Genomic DNA, 20,543 nt, shown 5'->3' on the forward strand with positions numbered 1-20,543 from the left:
TACAGTGTTTTGCTCTTTGGTAACACCCTATATTAAGGTGCCATTTATAACTACTTTATTATTATTTATGATATGCAAGTCATTTTACAGCAAGCTCAATAGCAACTTAAATTCATGTATTAAAGATGCATACACAGGGTTTAATACAATTTACGTCTTATAATATCCTTTGTAACAGATTCTCATTGCCTCATCTGTTAAGCATTTATTACTAATGCATTTTATAACATACTTTATAATACATTATTTGAGGAAGTAGTTGCATTTAGAGATCATTTCATAAATAAGAATAAAGCATTTATAACTGGCACCTTAATTTAAAGTGTTACCTCCACATTACTGGAGAGCCACTCACCATCCGTCTCACTTTGCAATTATTTTCAAAAAGCACCTCTTAATAAAAGATATGCTGAGTTCTATTTCCCCTCCTCTCTCATCTGATTAAAAGTTTATTGAGTCATTTTCTTACATCAGATCTTAGAAGTCTAAGGCTTAATAGTTCTGTGCTCTTTTATGATGCCAAACTTTATGTTCAACAACATTTCTGAAAAAGAAAAAGGCGTAAGAAAGTGAGCTGTTTACCAGATTGGCCGCGGCTGCCTGCTTGGATTCCTTGTAAAATTCTATTTTCTGACCGGTGAGAACAAGCCAAGAAGTCGTCCAGTTTTTCCTTTAAAGAAATAACAACAGTTTTATTGAAAAAGGATCAATTAAGCAAACATAGATTACTTCGTACATAAAGACAGATTCATTTTTGCAGGCCAAGCACATGTGATGCATCAGGGCTGGACTCCAGAAACCATTACTACTGCTTACCTAGAGAGGGCTGGAGCAAGGCAGGCCAGTGGTGTGGGTTGGGGATAATGATTGCAACAGGAGGACCACTAGATTGGTGAACCCCTGCAGCTCTGCCCCACCAGCACTACTGAGCCCAGGGTTCCAAACTATTTACATATAACGGTCATCTGCTAGAATAAAGTTTATTTGATTTTCCAAGCTGGGCAGTCAGGCGTGCACTTAAGAACACGATCCAAATTCAAAACAGTATTCAGTACATCTCTTCTAATATTGACAGAATTGCAACTGCATGGGTTTAGCCCAATGGTTTGGTAGCTCAGATGCTGTGTCCAAACTGCTACAGCTTTATCCTTAGTTATATTTACAAGTCTGGTTCAGTAGTCTGATTATGACAACTATGCTTTCTAGGTTGCTCTACTGCAAGACCAATTCACAGCACAGCAAGTGGTAGGAAATCAGGATGAAACAAAGTAGAAGAATAAAGGAAAGAGGATAATGAGCTATCAAAAGAACTGAAGAAACTAGTTCTATAGGACTACTTAATGCTTTGCATTTTTTAAAGATATACAGCATTTAAGAATATATATAAACATCTGATATGTATTTTAAAAAACCCATGCATATAATAGATGCATACATTTAGAGAGTCTTCCTTGCTGAGTCTTCTTTTGTTGGCAAACCAAGTTTGCCTCTGTGTAATGAGTGAAATTCTGCTAAAGCTGTCACCTCAGTCTTAAACTCTTTATAGCAAGATCTGATTTAAATGTTTAGCTTATTTGGGACAGTAGTAGTCTCATGCAGCTGTATCACCTCATATTTCATGGGGAAAGATGCCCTGTTTGAAATTACCATCAAATTCAATCTGCAGACTTGTGTGAGCCATGTTAGAGCTCAAGTGCTTTAATTCACCATTTGAAGGCAATTATAATGGATTTCAAAGATGACAATGTTGCATCGTTTGCAACTTGTTGACTACAAAGATTTGCCACAATGCAGCACAAAATTAAGTGGACATAAACCACTGAAATCAATTGGCTCAAATGTATTGAAGTCTGCCTTGGCTTCAGTAGTGGTGCATATGGTGGGCTTGCTGGGCTGGGAGGTGGCAAGGTCAGGACCACAGGTGTACTGGCAGAAGCACCAGACTGGCCCCTTCAGGCCTGCCACTCCAACCCAACCCCATCCAGGTAAGCAGCAGCAGCCCTGGTGTTAGGAGGGTGGCTCTGCAGTTCTGCTGCAGTAGATGTACTGCTATTGCTTGAATACTGCCATTTACTACAAGTGGAAATAATTAAAATGAATTTACTTCCAAGTAAGGGGATTTACAGTTGTACTCTCTCTCGTGTCTCAAGTTGGCATAATAAGTAGAACACTTTCACTGAAGTCCATGCAAAGGTTCATGTTTTGCTAGAGCAAGGCCCATCACGGTTTGTCGTCATTTTGTAAGCAGAGACAATTTTTTCATTTGTTTCTTTAGACTGAAAAGCAGAATAGAAATATCCAGCGACAGTCTGAGAAAGTTGGGACAATCAGTACTGCCACTCCAGATATTTTACTTCTGGTCCATCATTTGAATAGGATTAATGCATGCTAAATATGTAGGTCCTATCCTGTACAGTGGTACCTCGGGTTAAGTACTTAATTCGTTCTGGAGGTCCGTTCTTAACCTGAAACTGTTCTTAACCTGAAGCACCACTTTAGCCAATGGGGTCTCCCGCTGCCGCCGCGCCGCCAGAGCATGATTTCTGTTCTCATCCTGAAGCAAAGTTCTTAACCCGAGGTACTATTTCTGGGTTAGCGGAGTCTGTAACCTGAAGCGTATGTAACCTGAAGCGTATGTAACCGGAAGCATATGTAACCCAAGGTACCACTGTAGAAGCCACTTTGCAATGTGGGAAGGCAGAGACAAACACCAGAACTTAGATGTTTTTAAGATCCAGTTCATGTATTACTGCAGTGGGTTTCTGTAGTCCAGTTCAGTAATATATTAAAGTAATGAATGTCAGGATTACATTAGCCTGAACTTCTATTCCTAACTAAAGAATGGACTGTGGCACAGTGTTTACCACATATGGACATGTCATACTTCCTACATTTAGATTTCTGTCTGTCATATATGAGTTTCATTAGCATTACTTCCTCTTGTTTTCTGAAATACTGGCACATAAAAAACAACAACATTTCCTTAGTTGTTTTTTAAGTACATTTTCACGGAAGTGGGGGGGGGGGGAGATCCAAAATAGTATTCTATGCAAAAGGTTCCAGAGCACTGGTATTCATTGGGTGGATTGGCATCCCAGAAGAGCATTGTACCCTAGGCTAAGGTGAACTGAATCAGTAGCACCAGCTTTGAGGTTTGTTAAGAAAAAGAGGGATACTAAGGCAGAGGGTAGCTTGGAACCTTCCAAATGTTGTTAGACTCCAACTTCCATCAGCCCCAGTCAGCATGGCCGGTGGTATCAAATGATGAGAGTTGTAGTAAAATAACATCCAGAGGAGTAAATTTTCCCTTGCCCTGGGTTAAAAAGAAAAATGGAACTATCACATGCAAAGGACAGCATACTCTAGTATTGCTAACATTTATGTAGAAATACATGTCTTTAGCATTATGAAATATACATACAATTCCTTATAGAGTCAGGGGTGGGGGTTTTTCTGTCTTAGAAAAAATCAGTTCAGCAAAAGGTAAAATATACAGCTGGACAGATGGTATGACTGCAGCTTTTGATCTTTGGATTGCCAGTAAAGTTTTGGGTTTTTTTGAAATAAAAGTTAACCTAACAAAATTGATTAAATACATTTTAAAGAATGACACCATGTTGAGGTTTGTCTGGTGGCCCCAACGTGACAGTTTCGCAACAGATTAAAAGGAGACAAAATCAGTTAGAATGATGCATCAAAACGATGCAAGAGAGAGAGAGAAAAAAACCCTGCAACTCTCAGATATAAAACACCTGTAAACTGTTTTCATGCAAAAAGATAAATATGAACTACACAGCTGCATAAAACATAATGTCAAACTTCAAGCAGCTTTTTGTAAACTAAAAGCAATGAACTTCTACAGCTTTCTCCTTGTGACCACTGTATTTGCATTCTGGCAAATGGACACCTGATGGCAGCACACTATAAGACCAACACAGTTTGCATTGATTGCTATATGTTCTTAGAGAAGCAGGGACTTAAGTTTAAGTGGGTAATTCTAGGTTTATAACAAAAATTATGGCACCTCCATTTCTTCCCCCCCCCCCCCAATGTTTAACCACAGGAGCAGGAAGATCAGGCATTGTTTTCCTGTACTGGGCATGAAGAGTTACTAATAGATTCCACACATCTTTTATTTTGTATAAATGGCAAAAGCATTCTCAAAAATAGCATAAGCAGATTTAGGCAACATTTAATTTTGCAGACATGCTTCACTTCTTCACAGAGGGGCCAGATCCAAATAAGGAAAAGGGCTCATACACCTTTAATAGTTGTGTGGAAACAAGAATTTCAGCAGGCGTGCTCCCTCTTTCATCTGGCTGCCCTAAAGATTCTTGGAATAGGATGAAGGCTTGAGTTAAGATTCATGTGGGCTGAGTTGCTTGACTAGGTTCAAGCTCCTCTCAGCCACACGGATTGCACTGAGTGACTCCCCTTCCTTATCCCTTGATAAGGGACTTAACCCTTGAGGCTCTTGTGGGGGGGAAAGGAGAAGGACAAATTCCCACCCTAAGCTTTACTTGTACAAAGTGCAAGGAAAAATACATGCAATTAATAAATAAAATGGTCGAGCAGTCATTTGATTAGAACAGGGGCACTCAATACAGTGCCAATTTTGGACCCACCAGCCCCAGCCTGTATAGTCAATGGTTGAAGATGGGAGTTGGGAGAGGACAATGGTGGCTACTCCTTCATTAGAAAAAGGTTATTCAACCCAAGTGAGAACCCAGGAGTTTAGTGACTATATAAACCAATTTAAATGTTCACTTACTCTGGTACTACAGTCTTCTCACAGAACAATGCTACTTCAGTTTTTCCTGCAGAGTTGGTTGTTCGAAAGGGTCTCCTGACATGAAAATGGTGCTCTACATAAAAACTTAACTCTTCAGAGAGATAGCTACCTGCCTCCTGCACTCCATTCTCCAAGTGAAAACTAAGATACTATATGTCCATAAGACTGTACGGCCTCAGAAAGTAAATACAGTGAAATCAGCTGTAAATTACCACAGTCACTATGAAGAAATACAGCCGTGACAATCCAGATTCCAGACACAGAATTTTTGAGTTGAAGTTGCCTCAAAAATCTGCTAATCCAGCCTTTGAATCCCAATATATTTTCTACACTCAATAATCACTAATTACTAATGACATTTCCACCTCTAGTTTGAAAAGCAACGATTTCCCTTCCCCTCAAATTACGGTCTGGGCAGAGTGATCCATGTGCTTGCCACTGCCAGTTTCAAGTCCTCTGCCTGAGGCTGAGGGCAGAAGTGGCACAAGAACTGCAGCTTGCTAATACAGCACCTATTATGAAAACACAGCAGGATGCACTTATTTCTAAAAGATTCCCCAGTTTAATTCTTTTCTTTTTAAAGGACTCTGTTTGGGGGCTTTTTAAAACAACAACAACATTGGGAGGGTTAAAACTTAAGAAAATGAAAATCTAGCAAGTTCCCAGGGCAAAAAAAAGAATTGCTACAATTAAAATGAATCAGTATCTTGTTTCTGCTTCCACTGAAATCACTTTAAAAACAAAAAAGGCACCCCATAGATAAAATACATTATTTTGTGAAACTTTTACCATAATCAAACCCCAATGTTCTTAAACTATGTATTTGCTGCAGATTAATAACATAGAAATATATTACCCTTCCTAATTTATAATACAGAAGAAAGACCCATGAATTCTGTGTACCATATGATGTCACCTTATGAAATTACTATGATACTTTGAGCTTAGTCTGCAGGTCAGGCTCTTATAGCTACCCCTTCAAGAGATAATGGGCTTTCTAACACTTTTGCTTATACTGTAAGTTTTGGTTATTGCCTCATACCTTTGCTTCTTGCCTCCATCTGCAATTTTAGCTTTTAGAAGACACCCTTCTTTGATTACCTGCAATAAAGAACAAACATATGCTAAATTCTTATTTGTGCTTTCAGGTTTCCCTACACTGGCATACTGCCGAAGAAACTAGTTCCCACCCAATTGTTTTAATATATGTTCACAAATGCAGCTTAAACCTAGTTGAGCTGTGCTCCCCAGCTAAGGCAGGTATTATGTGTTGAAGGGCTTGCTACAAAGTCTTAAAAAACGAACAGAAATGAAAACAGAAATGTTGCAAGAAAACGTATCAGTGAAGGGCCGGGAAAAGCAAAAGGTATCCTTTAGCAGCAGCTAGCAGCCATGTATCTTAGCAGGACCCACCGGTAGAAACACTTGCCCTAGGATCCAACAGTGGATAGCTACAAGCCACCATATGAAATTTCTCATAGTGGCCTAGAAGATTCTGAACTTTGGTCTGAACAGGTGCAGAATATAGGGCTTAAGACTGCCCAGAGCCCATGAAACAAGACAGGATACAGAAATTAACACCACATTGGTTGGACTACTACCTCAACTCTGCTTATATTTGAATCCAGGTCTGCACAATTTACGAACTTAAGACAGAGCCACCAGCCCTGTGTGGTGGTTCTCCAAAGCCTCAATAAACCTACTGATAAATTCCTTGGCTTTTTCTCCCCAGGACTGCCAAAACAAGGAGTTTGTCAGCCTACTAGCAGGCTACAACACTGGACCTGTGTGCTGCATTCAACTACAGTGGGTCACTTCAGTTATTCAGGCCTGGCTTAGAGATGCAGGCATTTATTACACTGCTGCACAATTTTATATAAGGTTATCTATTGCCATAAAATAAGTTATTAAGTTTAAAATACACTTTTTAATTAAAATATGCAAACAGTCCATAAAAGATTCATATATAATATTGTTTGTTTTCATTATATGTAAGCCAAATTTTGGAATATAAATATAAAAACGTATGTTACAGTATCAGGAGCATACTCTGCATTTTTATGAACAGCTGAGATTTTGGAACATGTTGGGCAACGCATATGCTACATAACACACGTTCTTCATGAGCTCCTGAAATTTTTGGAAGCACAGGCTATAGGTACTAATGCATAGATTTGTGTATGTTGGACCATATTTTCAGTACTGAATGCCGAAGAAAAAAAAGGATCACCCAAAGAACTGTTCCTCAATAAACAGATTGTTGCTCCACTCAGAATCAGGTTGTTGCTCCATAAAGCAATGCAAGGATTTTTTGATCATGTTCACATAAATCATCCAGCCTTCTCCCACCCCATGGCACCAAGATTATAGCAAACATCTGGCCTGTTCCCCTTCTCATTCTGTACCTTACATATGCACACTGTTCTTGCCAGGATACGTACAAGGAAGGAAGTTATTTTCCCCTGGCTAAAATGTGAATTGGAGATGGCTCCTGTTTACCATCCAAGCTTCATATTAGTTTCTCTGAAACAGATCCCAATTTTGGTCATTTCCCCCTCTTGCCGAAGTAGTTTATTCCAATGGAAACAGGCAACAACCAGACATTGCAACTCTGGGCTGACACAGATGTAACAGTGAGGAGGTAGTGAGCCACAGAATTACATGTTCTCTTCCCACAGTCCTTTTCTTTGAACCTTTGACACATGACCAGGCCTCAGAGGTTGGAAACATTACGTCAAAACTGCACCACAGAAAGACACGTGTGTTTTGCATTGGTGAGCATCTGTTCAAATGTCTTCATCACAATCCTTCCAGGAGGATTCAGGTTATCGTTTCATTCCTTCCACAGATGGATGGCATGAGATTACTGAACATGAAATGTCCTTACAGCACTTGTTATCTTTTCTGCCTCAATAAATATCCATCATTTGTTTGGGGGTGTTGTTTTTTAGCTGTACTGTTCCTGCACCTTTCTAGATGAAGAAAGGTTGAGGGAGCAATAGCCCTGAACATAAACGAGCACAGAAATAAGGCAGAAGAATTCAAGGACTCTGTATAGGGGCGAAGGAAAGGATAAAATGACATGCTTTTATTGCTTTATGCTTGTTCATATTTCATGCAGTTAATGCATCTATGTGACTATGCCGTGCAATATCTCTATAGATGTTATCTGTGTGCTTGAATATTTTACATAATGGCAAGGAAAAAATTATGAAGTCGGTATAAAAAATTATTCCGAAGTCTTACTGAGAGCAGTGGGGCATTGCTTAAAGAAGGTCTGTGTTCTGGAGCATGACTGGATAGGAGGAAGAATTGCCTGGAGAATGGAATGCTATGGTAAGAGGGAAGGGGAATCTATTGTAGGGCAGGACACTGGGGAAGGAAGGAGCAGTTGGGATATGTCAGCTAAATGGGTGGAGGCCAGTGTAGAGGGCGGATGAATTTCCTAGATTAGGAAAATGTTCAGGAGATGAGATCTCCTATTCGAAAGGTTCTCCGTAAAAGCAAAGCAACAAATAAATTCACACCATAAACCATACCGAACTGATCCAAAAACTTAGTTTGATATTTATTTGTTATTTATACAAATAAACATCTGCTAAATAGTTAATTCTGAGGTCTCTCTCATACAGTTCACATTCTGAGGCCTTGAACATCTACCTGAAAGCAAATAATTCATAGGAGGATGGTGACAACTGCAATCTAGATCTGAGGTTTGGAAGTTAGACCCGTAGAAGAATTTTATCTTGCTGGCAAGAAGTTTCTGTGCATATACAGAGCACTACTGTCAACAAAAGCTTCCATGGCCCAATTCATACATAAGTGTAACAGTATGGTAGAAATTGACCTGTGGTCTTGTTTTATATACTCTTCTTGGGTAATATTTGTATTGAGGAACCATGTGAGTATGGACAATGACATAGTGACTTTCCAAGGCCACATTGTTCTCCAAGGGACCAGGCAACATTTATATGAGAAGGATTTGCACTCATCCCATGGTTCCTCAATATAGATGTTATGGAGAGTCACTGAGGTGTACCATGGAGAATCAGTTCCCACATCATTGTGGCAACATTTGGTTGTATGCCTCTTAACGTTCTTGAGAGGAGGAAGGGGAGGTTCTGGGTACATAAAAAAGATGCACGACTGGAAATGGGTTTCTTCTTCTGAAATGAATAGAGAGGCCCACTTCTATAAAAACTGCAAGTAAAATAGTTATTAATTAAAACTTGAAAGAACACAAGAGTCAGAATTAACAAGTAGAGTTGTAAAACAAATGCAAAAAGAATTTGGTGGACTGAATGAAGGAAAATAAACTGAGTTTGAATCCTGGCAAGTCAGAGGCTCCATGCGTGACTGGTTCCTATGCCTAAGAAATTATCTGTCCTGGATGGGATTGTACTCTTTCTGACAGAGCAGGCTATAGTTCTTAGATTTAGCAGAATATCAACAGAATCACTTTGCCCTCCCTACCTCCAAAAATCATTCTCTCAGTTAAAGTCACTTTCATCATCTAGCTATTCAAATTTTAGGTGTTTCAAATTTCACTATATTTACTGAGCTGTGCTGTACCGGAGGGAGGATGGAGAAGGTGGTAATGGCAAAGACTGCCTAGGCATGAACCAGAGGGAAGAAGCTTTCTCTCTATTCAGCCACACCACTAGGGAGCCAACCAAGCATGCGGGTTCATTCTCGGGACTTGGCATGGTGGTGCCAACTAATTGGGACCAGCATGCTACTGCAGACATGCTGTGCCAGCAGAACAACAGAGTTGGACGCACATTGGCAGCAAATCCAGACTTATCTCTATCTGAGAGTTTCTCATCTACTTTAGGAACCATAGTGCAAGTGGAAACGGGGAACACACCAGGACTAATTTTTCTACAGGTTTTCTACAGGTTTATCCCTGCTCCTCACTGAGTAGCAAACTCTTCAGAAAGCAACTTCATGCCTAGCATTTTCTCTTGATTTTATTCATTTTGCTAAACACATCCATTTTTGGATAAGCAATGTCATCATGTAATAAATATCTATTAGTATTGCTGAAATGTCAGCTTTAATTTTCTTGAGTTAATGGGTAATTGAAATTGTATATCATTCACCACAATGGTTTGTAGATTCCAAAATTATTCTTTTCACTGTTTAACCAACCTTCCCCCAAATCTTTAGTTCTCTTCACCCTATTAATATATTGAGGCATCTGCAGCCCTAAGTACTTACCCTCCAAAAAACATGCATTACATTTTGATTAATGAAATCTGAAGTAAAGAACTACATCAATAAATTGTAAATTCTGTAATACAATTGCTTACCGTTTGCTCCAGTGGGCTGATGAACTCAGAAAGTGTTAAATTGTGTTGGGAATGATTCCTTCTATGACGGGATATCTGAAAATGCATTCATTTACAAGTTAGAACCTGCTAGCATCAAATCAAACAATGCTGAACAAGGAAGGGTCGATTGAAAGTAACTTAACAGAACATACGCAGTTTGCTCTGCGCTAAGTGCTAAGAATCTGCATGCTAATAACACTGACACGCAGCCTTCTTTATTTATAACATTTTATCCCTCGCTACCTCTAGTAATAATAATTCCGTGTTTAATGTGCCTGCTCAGTAACCCTTTCAATAGCTCTTTAAAGTCGGTCGGTATTGTTTTGAGATCGTCAAATACCTCTCAGTTCAAGTCATAGATGGACTCCGGAAACATTTCTGAAAAGGTTGGACAATTGGTTATTTCCAAGCCAAGTTACAAGCTTTGTTAAATGCAATTGCTCTCCCAATTGCCACTGAGAGAAAAGCATCATTCCCAGCCCCGTTATCTCCTAGCTTTCCCCCAACTTCATCACCTCCACTACATTTTACCTGCCTGCAATGTTGGCAGCTGTGACAGCAGCAGGTAGGTTCTTCTTCCTTCCCTAGTGCTACACATATGAATTCCTGCTATGGGAGCTCTCATGTAATTTAGCACCTTCTTTTCTATTTGTGGATTATGCTCTCTCTCCCCCCCCCAAAAAAAAAAGAGCTTACCATATGTATTTAAAATATGTCAATGAAATTTAAGGAAAGAGGGAAAGAATCAGAGGTGCTTTGCTCTAAGTTATTTATTAATACATTTACATCTTTCACTTCTCTTCCATGGCACAGGTCCTGGCCTCCCATCCAGGCACTGATCTGCCTGAAGGGTGGAGGTGATGCTACCTCCTTATCATTTTATGTAAGTGAACCAAAATAAGAAACTATTTCTTGGTAGATTTTAATTGTGCTTTGTTTTAAAAGGAACCACAGTTTGCCATGCGGGACTGAAACACATAAAGAAATGTGTTATTTTTATCCAAAACAGAAATAATCAGTAAATTTTGACTGGTTTTTTAACTAGGCTCCCTGTCTTCTTTCATAGTAAAACACAGTTAACAAGAAGCCATAATATATGCTGTTTATATGTAAATGTCGGACTCTACAAAATGTTCATAATTAATCCAGAGGGCCTCCCTCAAAATATACTTTAAAATATTATGATCCCATATTTTACGGCACACACTGCTTTCATGTTTATTTGTAAGCACTAACGTTTTAAGCCCTGAAACCTACATCTTAGAAAGTGCTCTACTCTCCCAGTGATAGCTAATGAGCTTAATGAATTACCCATTCTAAATTTAATACCAACGTTTCACAGAGAAAACAGATAAAACAGTCTCTGTGATTCAAAAGTTTCGCTGACCTATTTATGAGGAATATCACTTAACAATTTCATTAGAAATGAGTAACAGCTGGTGACATGGCTGTGTCCTAAAGTGTTTTTCTCTCTTAATATTCTGCATCTTAAGCAATCGAGCCTTCATAAGAAATACTTTCGTTAGTGGCAGTCCCTCCTTTGGGGAGAAAAAAATGTCAGACCACATTTTCTGTATTTTGCAATCTTGTTTTCAGGAGTGTCATGCTCCCGTTTTATTAGCATGTAGGGTAAACAAGAATGATTTGCTGATGCTGTTGAGAGAACTTCTAAGATGTCAGACTTTCCATTTAGATTTTGGATAGAACTTTAATATTAATACAAACTGAGGCATGTGTGTAAATTCAAAATAAATTAGTTCCATTTATCTCCCCTCTCCATATCTTTTAATGTTATACAGATCTGGTGCTAATATTCATGCTACAACATCCCTATCTAAACTATTCAGGTCTATATCATTTTTATTCTCTCAAAGATCCCCACTCTTAATTATACTTTTACATATAACATAGCAGATAAAGTTGTGAGAGATCATTTTTCTACCCAGAATGAAAGAAAATGACCTCCCAGCATTCCTTGGGGGTCAATAAATGATACTCCATCAGTGATTCAAAGAGAATACGTTGGGAGTGATCAAGCTAAAGTGAAGCACTTTAACGCTGCAATTTTAAGCCGAGGGAAAATTGGACGTTCTTCACACACACACAGGCGTATGTTGTGTATTCTTGATTTCAACAGATAAGTGAAAAGTGAGAAGTGTTATAACATTGTGGGCAGTCCTTAAAAAGGAATATTACTGACCTCCCTCAAAGAGCTATCATGAGAATCAATAAAAATTATGCACATATCAATGAAGGAAAAGTACACTATGCTTATATATCAGTGTGTCACCTTTCTAATATAGTATAGCCATTTTAGACAATGTATTGGCACTGCTATGTATAGATGTTGATACTAGACAAAAGAAAGATAGAAAAATGACAATTTCCCACAGACTAATAATCTAATCTGAAGAATTGTTGGTCTAGCATATGAATACTTAGGATGAGGCCTGCCAATGTCACTGTGCTAGTGTAATGACTCCAAAATGATATCACACTCATGTTCACAATAATGTTGTGCTGTTAACACTCCAAGCAGGTATGATATTTTAAGATTCGGGCATAAGGGATAGTGCATGGTTAAACCCTTGGGATCTCTCCCATTTTCCACCACATATTCTAATAATCTCAATCATTTCCACTAAGCTTCAAGTATTAAGAAAGTCTGAGAAACCTTCAGAAGGTTCCTTTTCGGGAAAGCTGGCTTATCAGCAGTTTTATGATTTGATGAACGTTCTTCAGTCAGCAGCAATGTCACCTGAAGCATTAAAAAGTCCACACACTAAGCGCTTGCAAGTCTATGGGCAAATCTGGTTTTGTTAAATTCAACCTCAGCAACTTTCCCCTCTTCCCTCCCCCCAAGTTAGCTAAAGGGTAAACAATACTGCTAGATTTCTCCTAGCATCCAGGAATGAAGTCATTGTCAGTTTCTGCAAAGGCAGAATTTCTGCAAAAATATGCCAGTTATCCTGAAGTAAACCAAGGGTTGACAATGTAACTTTATGGCGAACAGCTTTGTGATAAACAAAATGGAACAAATGCATGTAACCTAACTTAGGGTTACCAAGAATCAGAACACAACTGCAACATGTTCCAAGAATGAGGGCTACCAGGGTTATTGAAACAAGGAAGTAGCTCCTAGTGAAAAAGAGTGATATTGCAGTGGAATAATACTGGGTCCTTAAGTAGAACAAGTAAAAGGAAGTTGCTTTCACTCCTGCTTGGAACTAGAACTTTTAGCCACACATTGTTTAATAAAGAAGCTGGACTGTACATTTACTGTCTGAGTACTATATCACATTCCTTTGTTTGAATCTGTAAACGTCAGATTTTTAAAAAAACAACAACACAGATCTGTGTTACATTCTCCTTCCTTACGTCTCCTTTTAAGTACACTGCCCTCTGTACACAGTTCAGTTCCCTAGTGTGTGTAAGAATAATGATAATGGCTTTGCTTGCCTTGACCCTCAGTTCAGTTATAAATCAAAACCTTATAGACCTTTTAACAGAGTAAGAGAGCCTTCCTTCATGCTCAAGCCTATGGAGGTACTTCCCTCCCAATCCTGCAAGATATCAATGAAATTTATTATAAACAGTCCCAACTTAATCTGGATAATGAGCAGTATAATATCTTAAATAAAAGAAAATCAATATGTGTTATTGCACACATATTGCACTGAACCAGAGCCCTGATTTAAGAGTCCTGAACAACAAGCATTGCTTGTGAGTAACCCCGCAAGGGATTGAAAACCTTGAGCAGTGGTCCAATATATTTTAGTTAGTGTATACATTCTCACTTGCACCTTCTATGCACCTTACTTCATACCATGGATTAATTGGATTACATTGCTTGGAGTACATCTGTATGTAGATGCATGTTACAGCCTTATTGATCTGCTCGCACTGTTATGTATGTTAATTGTCCTAGCAAACCTCAGGAGAATCAAGTGCCAGATGTCTAGATCTGACTAGTTTTTCAGAATATTGTGTGACCCTCTGGATGACTGCATGAAAGAAGAACTGCTCCTAATGTCACAATAGCTGAATCAGGGCAATGGCAATGGCTTACTTTGTATTTTGGTTGCTGTTGCAACTAAAGCCATAAGGTTGGGGGTATACATATAAATCAATAGGTTCTCCTATAAGATTGGGTCAACTTATAAAAAGGAGCAAGACATGATGGACACATTTAATGATCTGGGAACACCTAATGCTGTGGTGCTTATGTGCTCTGTACTTTCTAAAGGAAAATTAGGGTATACGTCTGATGATACAGCACATAATTTTTGAAATTCACTTCTGCAAGATGGGATGGTGGCTAATATCTTAGATGGCCTAAGGGACTGGTCAAATTCAGAGCCCAAGCTTATTGATCACTGAATAATAGCTGGTGGAAGTGGGCAACAGAAAGGAAGAGCCTATGGTTTTTATGTCCTGCCTGTGGACTTCCTGAAGGGACATGAGAGGCCACTTTGGGGAACAGGATACTAGACTATATAGGCCAGGGATCATATTTTGTTTTTATTATCTTAGTTACAACAAAATGATAAGCTATATTCTTAGTTCCCTGACTCAATTCATTCCTTTCATTCCACTGCTATTCTTTTGTCACATCCTTCTTGTATGTGGCTTAAAGCAATATACATGAGGTTCTCATTTGGTCTCTCTCACAAGTGTAGGCCCGACCCAAATCTGCTCAGTTACAAATGTGAAATTGTATCAGTCATCTTAGAGCCAGGCCATACATTATAGGCAATATGTAGAATCAGCCTGAACCAATCTTCAGAATGGTTTCAGAATAATTACAGTAGTATGTAGAGCTGCTTACTCTATAGACATGGCTTACTCTGTCTTATGTTGAGCTTTCCTGCCATTACTAAGAACGTATGGTTGTAGGACATGATTCCTATGCAGCCATTTCACATGGGAAATTGAGCTACAAGTTATAGGCATGAAACAACTAAACCTAGTGGAAAATGCTGCAAATGAGTTTGCTATGAAAGACATAACATATAAACTAGTGCATGAACTTATAATCAATCACATCCTAGTTGTACTTGACTTTTTGTTGCTCAAGCCTTGAATCTCAGCTTCATTTTCTGATTTTTACAATGATTTTTTAAAATTTTCTCATAAAGTTTCCATGGCACTTAGCCAGGTTTATTAGTTGAGTTTTAATAAGCATTAATATAGCATGTTTCAAAATGTTTAACTCATCTTTTAAAAAACAGGTCACAGTAACTCCCATTTTACAGATAGGTAACGGAAGTTAAAGAACCATCAAGTTCAAAGACCATCAAGAACAGAATATGAAGAGTGGTTTCCCCAGGTCCAAGTCCAATACCAAAGCTGTTGGCAAAAGCAGCAGCCGTTTTCTCTCCCATTGTGTCATGTTATATCAAACAATTAGATACTAATAAAGTGATCTAGCTAAGGACAACTCATTTGCTGGGCTGAGAACTGCAGGCATAAATTGAAGTACATCCATAGTATTCACATTCTTATGCACGCATTCATACTTGCATACAACTAGAGCTGCAGAATAGGGCATAACAACGTTCCCAGTGTATTTAAAATGACACATTGGAAAATGAGATAGCTCCACCAGAAGGGTGTTTCAGTTCTGCTGGAATGTTGCCCTTTTTGAAAGTTTTTACCATTCCGGGAGCTGAAGAGTTAACAAGAATGCTACAAACTGCTGGCTAATATCTACTGAGAAATGCCCTTGTGTTAGTGGTATTTTTAATACTCCTTGCCCTATATTTATTCCCCTCTAGCGGATGCTTCATTAGTGCTTCTTTTTATCTCGCCTGTCTAATTCATTCTCCCAGATTTAAACAAGCCAAAAGCTCACCTTATGCTACTGCAGAAGCAATTTTTATTTTTTGAAGGTTAATCCAACTCAGCAGGATTTAGGGATGGCACTCTTCCTTGGTCGTAGGCATGTTGGCTCAGGCCAGACAGCTGTTTGGACACTCTCCATTGGGAATCTTGCCCTCAACACCCACAGTTGATGCACATACATGGTCTACTGGCTGCCTACTTCCATGCCCATCTGTTCAGATGGCATGCTGCCCACTCACAAGTTCGCTGGAACCTTGCCCTTAGTGTGTAGGTGCCAGGCAATGATGGGTTTAGATGGGCAGCCTGCAAAATATTGTAAGTGATCACTTTTTCTCCTGCAGGAAGTCCTTCCTCTATGCTAACACTGTGTGCTGTGTTGCAGTTAATCAAAACTGTGCGTACTTAGCATGCCAAGCAAAAAATTGTGATTTCTTATGTAAGATATTTATATACCATCTTTCTGTTGTAAAAGTCTCAAAGGCGGCATACCATTTCCAAACAAACAAACAAATCTAATACAATGATAAAGCTATAGAAAGGGGAATGCTTTCAATAGCTCTTTCTATCAATACCTCTATTATCACAAAGATGACTGCCTGAAGCTAAGGTGATTGTTGGGGGTGGGGGAGGAGAAAGCTGCTAGAATGGAAATCAGACTATAATTTAGATTATCATCATGCAGCCGCAGCTAGCCTCTACACAGGATCAAAATACCCATAAGTCAAAATTATGGCACCAATAAAGAAAGAGCAGCCAAGGAAGTTTATTCACAAAACACACATTTTTAATTTAGTCCTGATCAAAATATTTGTAAGTATAAACAACAACAGCAAAAAGTGTCTCATTCAGAGTTGAGTAATTAATTAAAGACGACTGTGGCATTTTTAAAGCAGGGCAATATTTTTGTTTCTTTTGCTTTAAATTGAAGAGGCTCTCCTGCTTGTGAAGGTCATGGGATTCCTTCTCAGCATTCGGTTTCATTTCACGAAGGGGCTTTGGATGCGGGCATATGTTTGTTTTATTATTCCACAGAGAACTGTCTGAGGGCTAAGTTTTCTTTTGTGAAATACATCTTTTTATTATAATTTTAAGGTCTAAAGTTTCTTAAAGTACTTCTGAGAACAATATAATAAATGAAAAAAGGGCCAAAAGTAAATTGACAAAAAGCAAACAAGAAAACCCCAACCTGGGGAATAGCCATTTCTCTATCTCTTCCTCCATTTCCTTGTATGTCACAGGATAGATAAGAAAAACAAATACAGCCAATAAATTAGGAAAGCTGGAAAGCAAACAAGGTGGATAGTCAATTCATTTCAAATGTGATGATATTGCCTAGTACCTTGATGTTTCTACTGAGACAGCTTGTTCAGACAGTGAGCTCAGCAACAGCATCACATTTGTTTTGTTTTCGTTCCAATTATCTGTGTGTGAAGAAGGGCACGTGGCCCCTTCAGTGGCTTGGACCATAATGAATAAGTGCCTCAAAACTGTGCGACAAACACCCTTGGATTGTAGTCTTCAACTCAGGGGTAGTCTTAATCAGTTCGGACTGTTTGCACCAGTTGCGCTTCCAAGGGTAAGGCCATTGGAACAGCAGGTGCAGTCCTCTTCATATCCAAGGTAGCACTCCCAATTATGGCTCTTCTGGGTTTTCTCCACTGAGAATGAATCAAAGGTAGACATTTCCTACAGTGATAAATCCTGTGAATGTTGGCTAAAGAAAACTCCAGAACTGACATGCTAGAACAGATGCTTAAAAATAAAACTGCAAATAGATAGGCCTTGCAGCCTGCTGTTTCAGGTAGGCAAGATGGCTGGAGCTTTTCGTGCTATACAACTTGTGGTCAGGCATTCATGTGAACGTACAAGTGCTCAAAGCATGGATGAGGGCATACATACAATCCCTGTCTCTAAGTGTGCGGGAGCCTCCTCAGACCACTGGGCCTTTAACATGGTGGTCTGAAGGGAGGTTTAGCACACGTGGCTGAATGCTTTCAGAAATGGCTCAGTGATTGGGAGCCCTGCCTTAACAGGGCTTCATCACACAAAGATCTAAAGAGGAGCCCACATCCCTGGGGGTGTTGGGAGTGGAGTTTGCATGTGTACCTCTGTCCCCCCCCCTCACAGTTTGAGCATTTGTGTGTTCGGGCCTGAGCATGCCTACAGCCTGCTTAAGAAACAGGTTCCTTTCCTCCCGGTAATTATTTCATAAGCAGAATATGGTCTAATTACTTTGTGATTAGGAAAGGGAAACACTTCACTTCAATAAAAGTAACTAGACCAGGAGGTGCCCACTTCAAAGAATCTGCACAGCAACAAAGCTTCCAACCCACCCTTTAAAGCAGCTGGCTAGAGTTCTGGTTGCCAGAGGATTTATTTGCAAGTTATGCCTGTGATTTTGCACATCATCTTTAAGCACATAAAGGTCAGATCAAGGGTCTCCTGGGACACAGGTGAGTCCTAGGAATAACTTAAGTGCAATAGCTGGTACAGACAAAGCCTTAGGTTAGAGCTGAAAAACAATGCTACAAGCTTAATGGGAAAATCACAAAGCCATGCATGTTTCAGTGACTGATGTACGCTTCCTATGACATGAGGCAGGTGTGCCATTATTATTAGTAGCAAGCATACATAACAATTAGATACTTAAGGTGCAAAAATATTATGTCACATATGACAGCTATTGAATTTCAAATTGTTATAAAACAGCATGTCGAATTCATTTTAAAGCCTGGTGCTCTCTGTCTTTCCGGAGTTTAGATGAGCTCTGTGTTTTGTGTTTTTGTAAATCAATGCCTCCTCGTCTTTTTAGGCTATAAGGCTACAATCTGACTGTAAGGACACCCAACAGCTCCTTGTCCTTTGGCCTTCTGCCTGCGCTATGTGACTGAGCATCCACATACCTTAAAACCATCCACCCTGTCGGCTGTTATTCAGTTGCATATCACAATTTACTTCCCATTCTCTCCTCAAACATGCAACCCGGATGAGCAACAAGATGTTTCAGCTGCCATATCATTTCAGTTTTTACATGTCTCCTCCTTTATGCATGCTCTACATCTCAGCTCATGCCTCATCTCCCCCACTTTACTGCCATGGGCTACAAGTCCAGAACAAAGCTGAGTCTCAGGGTCACCGAGAACAAGGCACATGAAGAAAAACCACACGAGAGAAAATCAATGGCCACATAAAGCACTGCTGTGAAAACTCATTTTTGATGGATTTTGCAATGGTGCTTGCTGAAGTTAACAATAATTAGAAGACGACGGATGAAATATGTACTATTGTTAACACTGTGGATGAAGCAGTATACAGTGTAGAATGGCTAAAACTATAAACCACACACCACCTGTAACATCTGAGTGCAACTTTCAACTATTTAGACATCTAACAGACTGCAGTGGACATCTACATTAACAAGGTGAATAAGGGATTGGGGTGCAGGGAGGGGATCCCACAAAATGTTTCTCATTGCCGCTGCTTGGAGCCTTGTTTATGTTTAGGCATATGTCACAAAATTACATAAAGCACTTTTTAAACATATATGTTTTTACTCATCAGTGAAATCTTTTAGATGCTCAGAACCTGTGCTTACTATATCATTAACTGAATTTCCCCCCAAACATTACTCCAGAGTAGTTGCTATCTGTCCCTGTAATGGACTGCAGATACCCTCAGTCAATTCTTTCCACTTGTTGGGATTTTTAACAGGTGCAGCCTTTCACATATACGGCCAACAGCTACAGATGATGGGAGTTGCTGTGCAGCAACATTTTGAGGCCTGCAGGTTCCTCACCTTAGATAGGAGGCTAGCACTTCCTATAATCTGACCAGGGGCACAGAACACACGTGGTGTGGTGAATTCATTACAAGGACTGTTCCATTAGCACAAGTATTTCTGCTTCCTAGAAGGCACACTCGCCATCTCCTCTCCTTGCATGCTGTTCTGGGAGTTCTCCCAAGCCCCCAGAGCTGATGGGGGACACATGGGGAAGGGAAGGGAGAAAGCCCCATTGCACTGCCAGTTCCTGCTAGAACAACTCGTTAGTTGAATCTGGGCTGTTGTTTATCCATTTGAAGTAATACACATGACCCTGCTTACTATGGGGCATTTCTTAACAGACCGTTTAGAACCTTAAGACAAAGCCGCACAATTAAATATTAAAGTGCCCTGTTATATCCAGTACCATTAGCATTGCCCTTTCCTACAAACTTTCTTCCTTCACACTTCGGAAGATGCTTCTGTTGGTATTTCTACTACGTTGTGAGGTTTATTGCAACAGCCTGAACAACTGACTATAAAAATAGTGATCTTATGATCCGAAAATAAGGTGTGAGGGCATTTTTGAACGTGACACTAATTTTTTGATCCTGTTCCCCCACTCCCATTTGTGAGCATGTGTGAATGCTGTTAATACTGAAGAATAGACCAATTTAAACATACATTCAACCCACTGCAGGTATTAAATTCATTTTATTGACTGCGTTTCTGCCACGTTTATAAAAAAAAATCCAGTAAAAAACAAATCGTTGAGCAGCTATTTCTTTTGGTGCTCTTATGGGGTCCCCTGAAA

At 39.4% G+C, this 20,543-nt stretch overlaps 1 protein-coding gene across 17 annotated transcripts in view; it reads right to left on the reverse strand.

Annotated features, from left to right (window-relative positions):
- The window catches only part of ARHGAP15 (Rho GTPase activating protein 15), a 378,516-nt gene that overhangs the window by 324,074 nt on the left and 33,899 nt on the right, over positions 1–20,543 (reverse strand). For all 17 annotated transcript variants that reach the window (XM_083582650.1, XM_083582652.1, XM_083582658.1 and 14 more), the window contains 3 exons: positions 10,105–10,179; positions 5,835–5,893; positions 583–670 (listed from right to left, as the gene is read on the reverse strand). In XM_083582650.1, coding sequence (XP_083438776.1) covers positions 583–670; positions 5,835–5,893; positions 10,105–10,179 — 222 coding nt within the window. The remainder of the gene's footprint in view (positions 1–582; positions 671–5,834; positions 5,894–10,104; positions 10,180–20,543) is intronic.

Source organism: Podarcis filfolensis (genome assembly GCF_964270895.1).
Source record: "Podarcis filfolensis genome assembly, chromosome: 1".
NCBI classification, from domain to species: Eukaryota; Metazoa; Chordata; class Lepidosauria; order Squamata; family Lacertidae; genus Podarcis; species Podarcis filfolensis.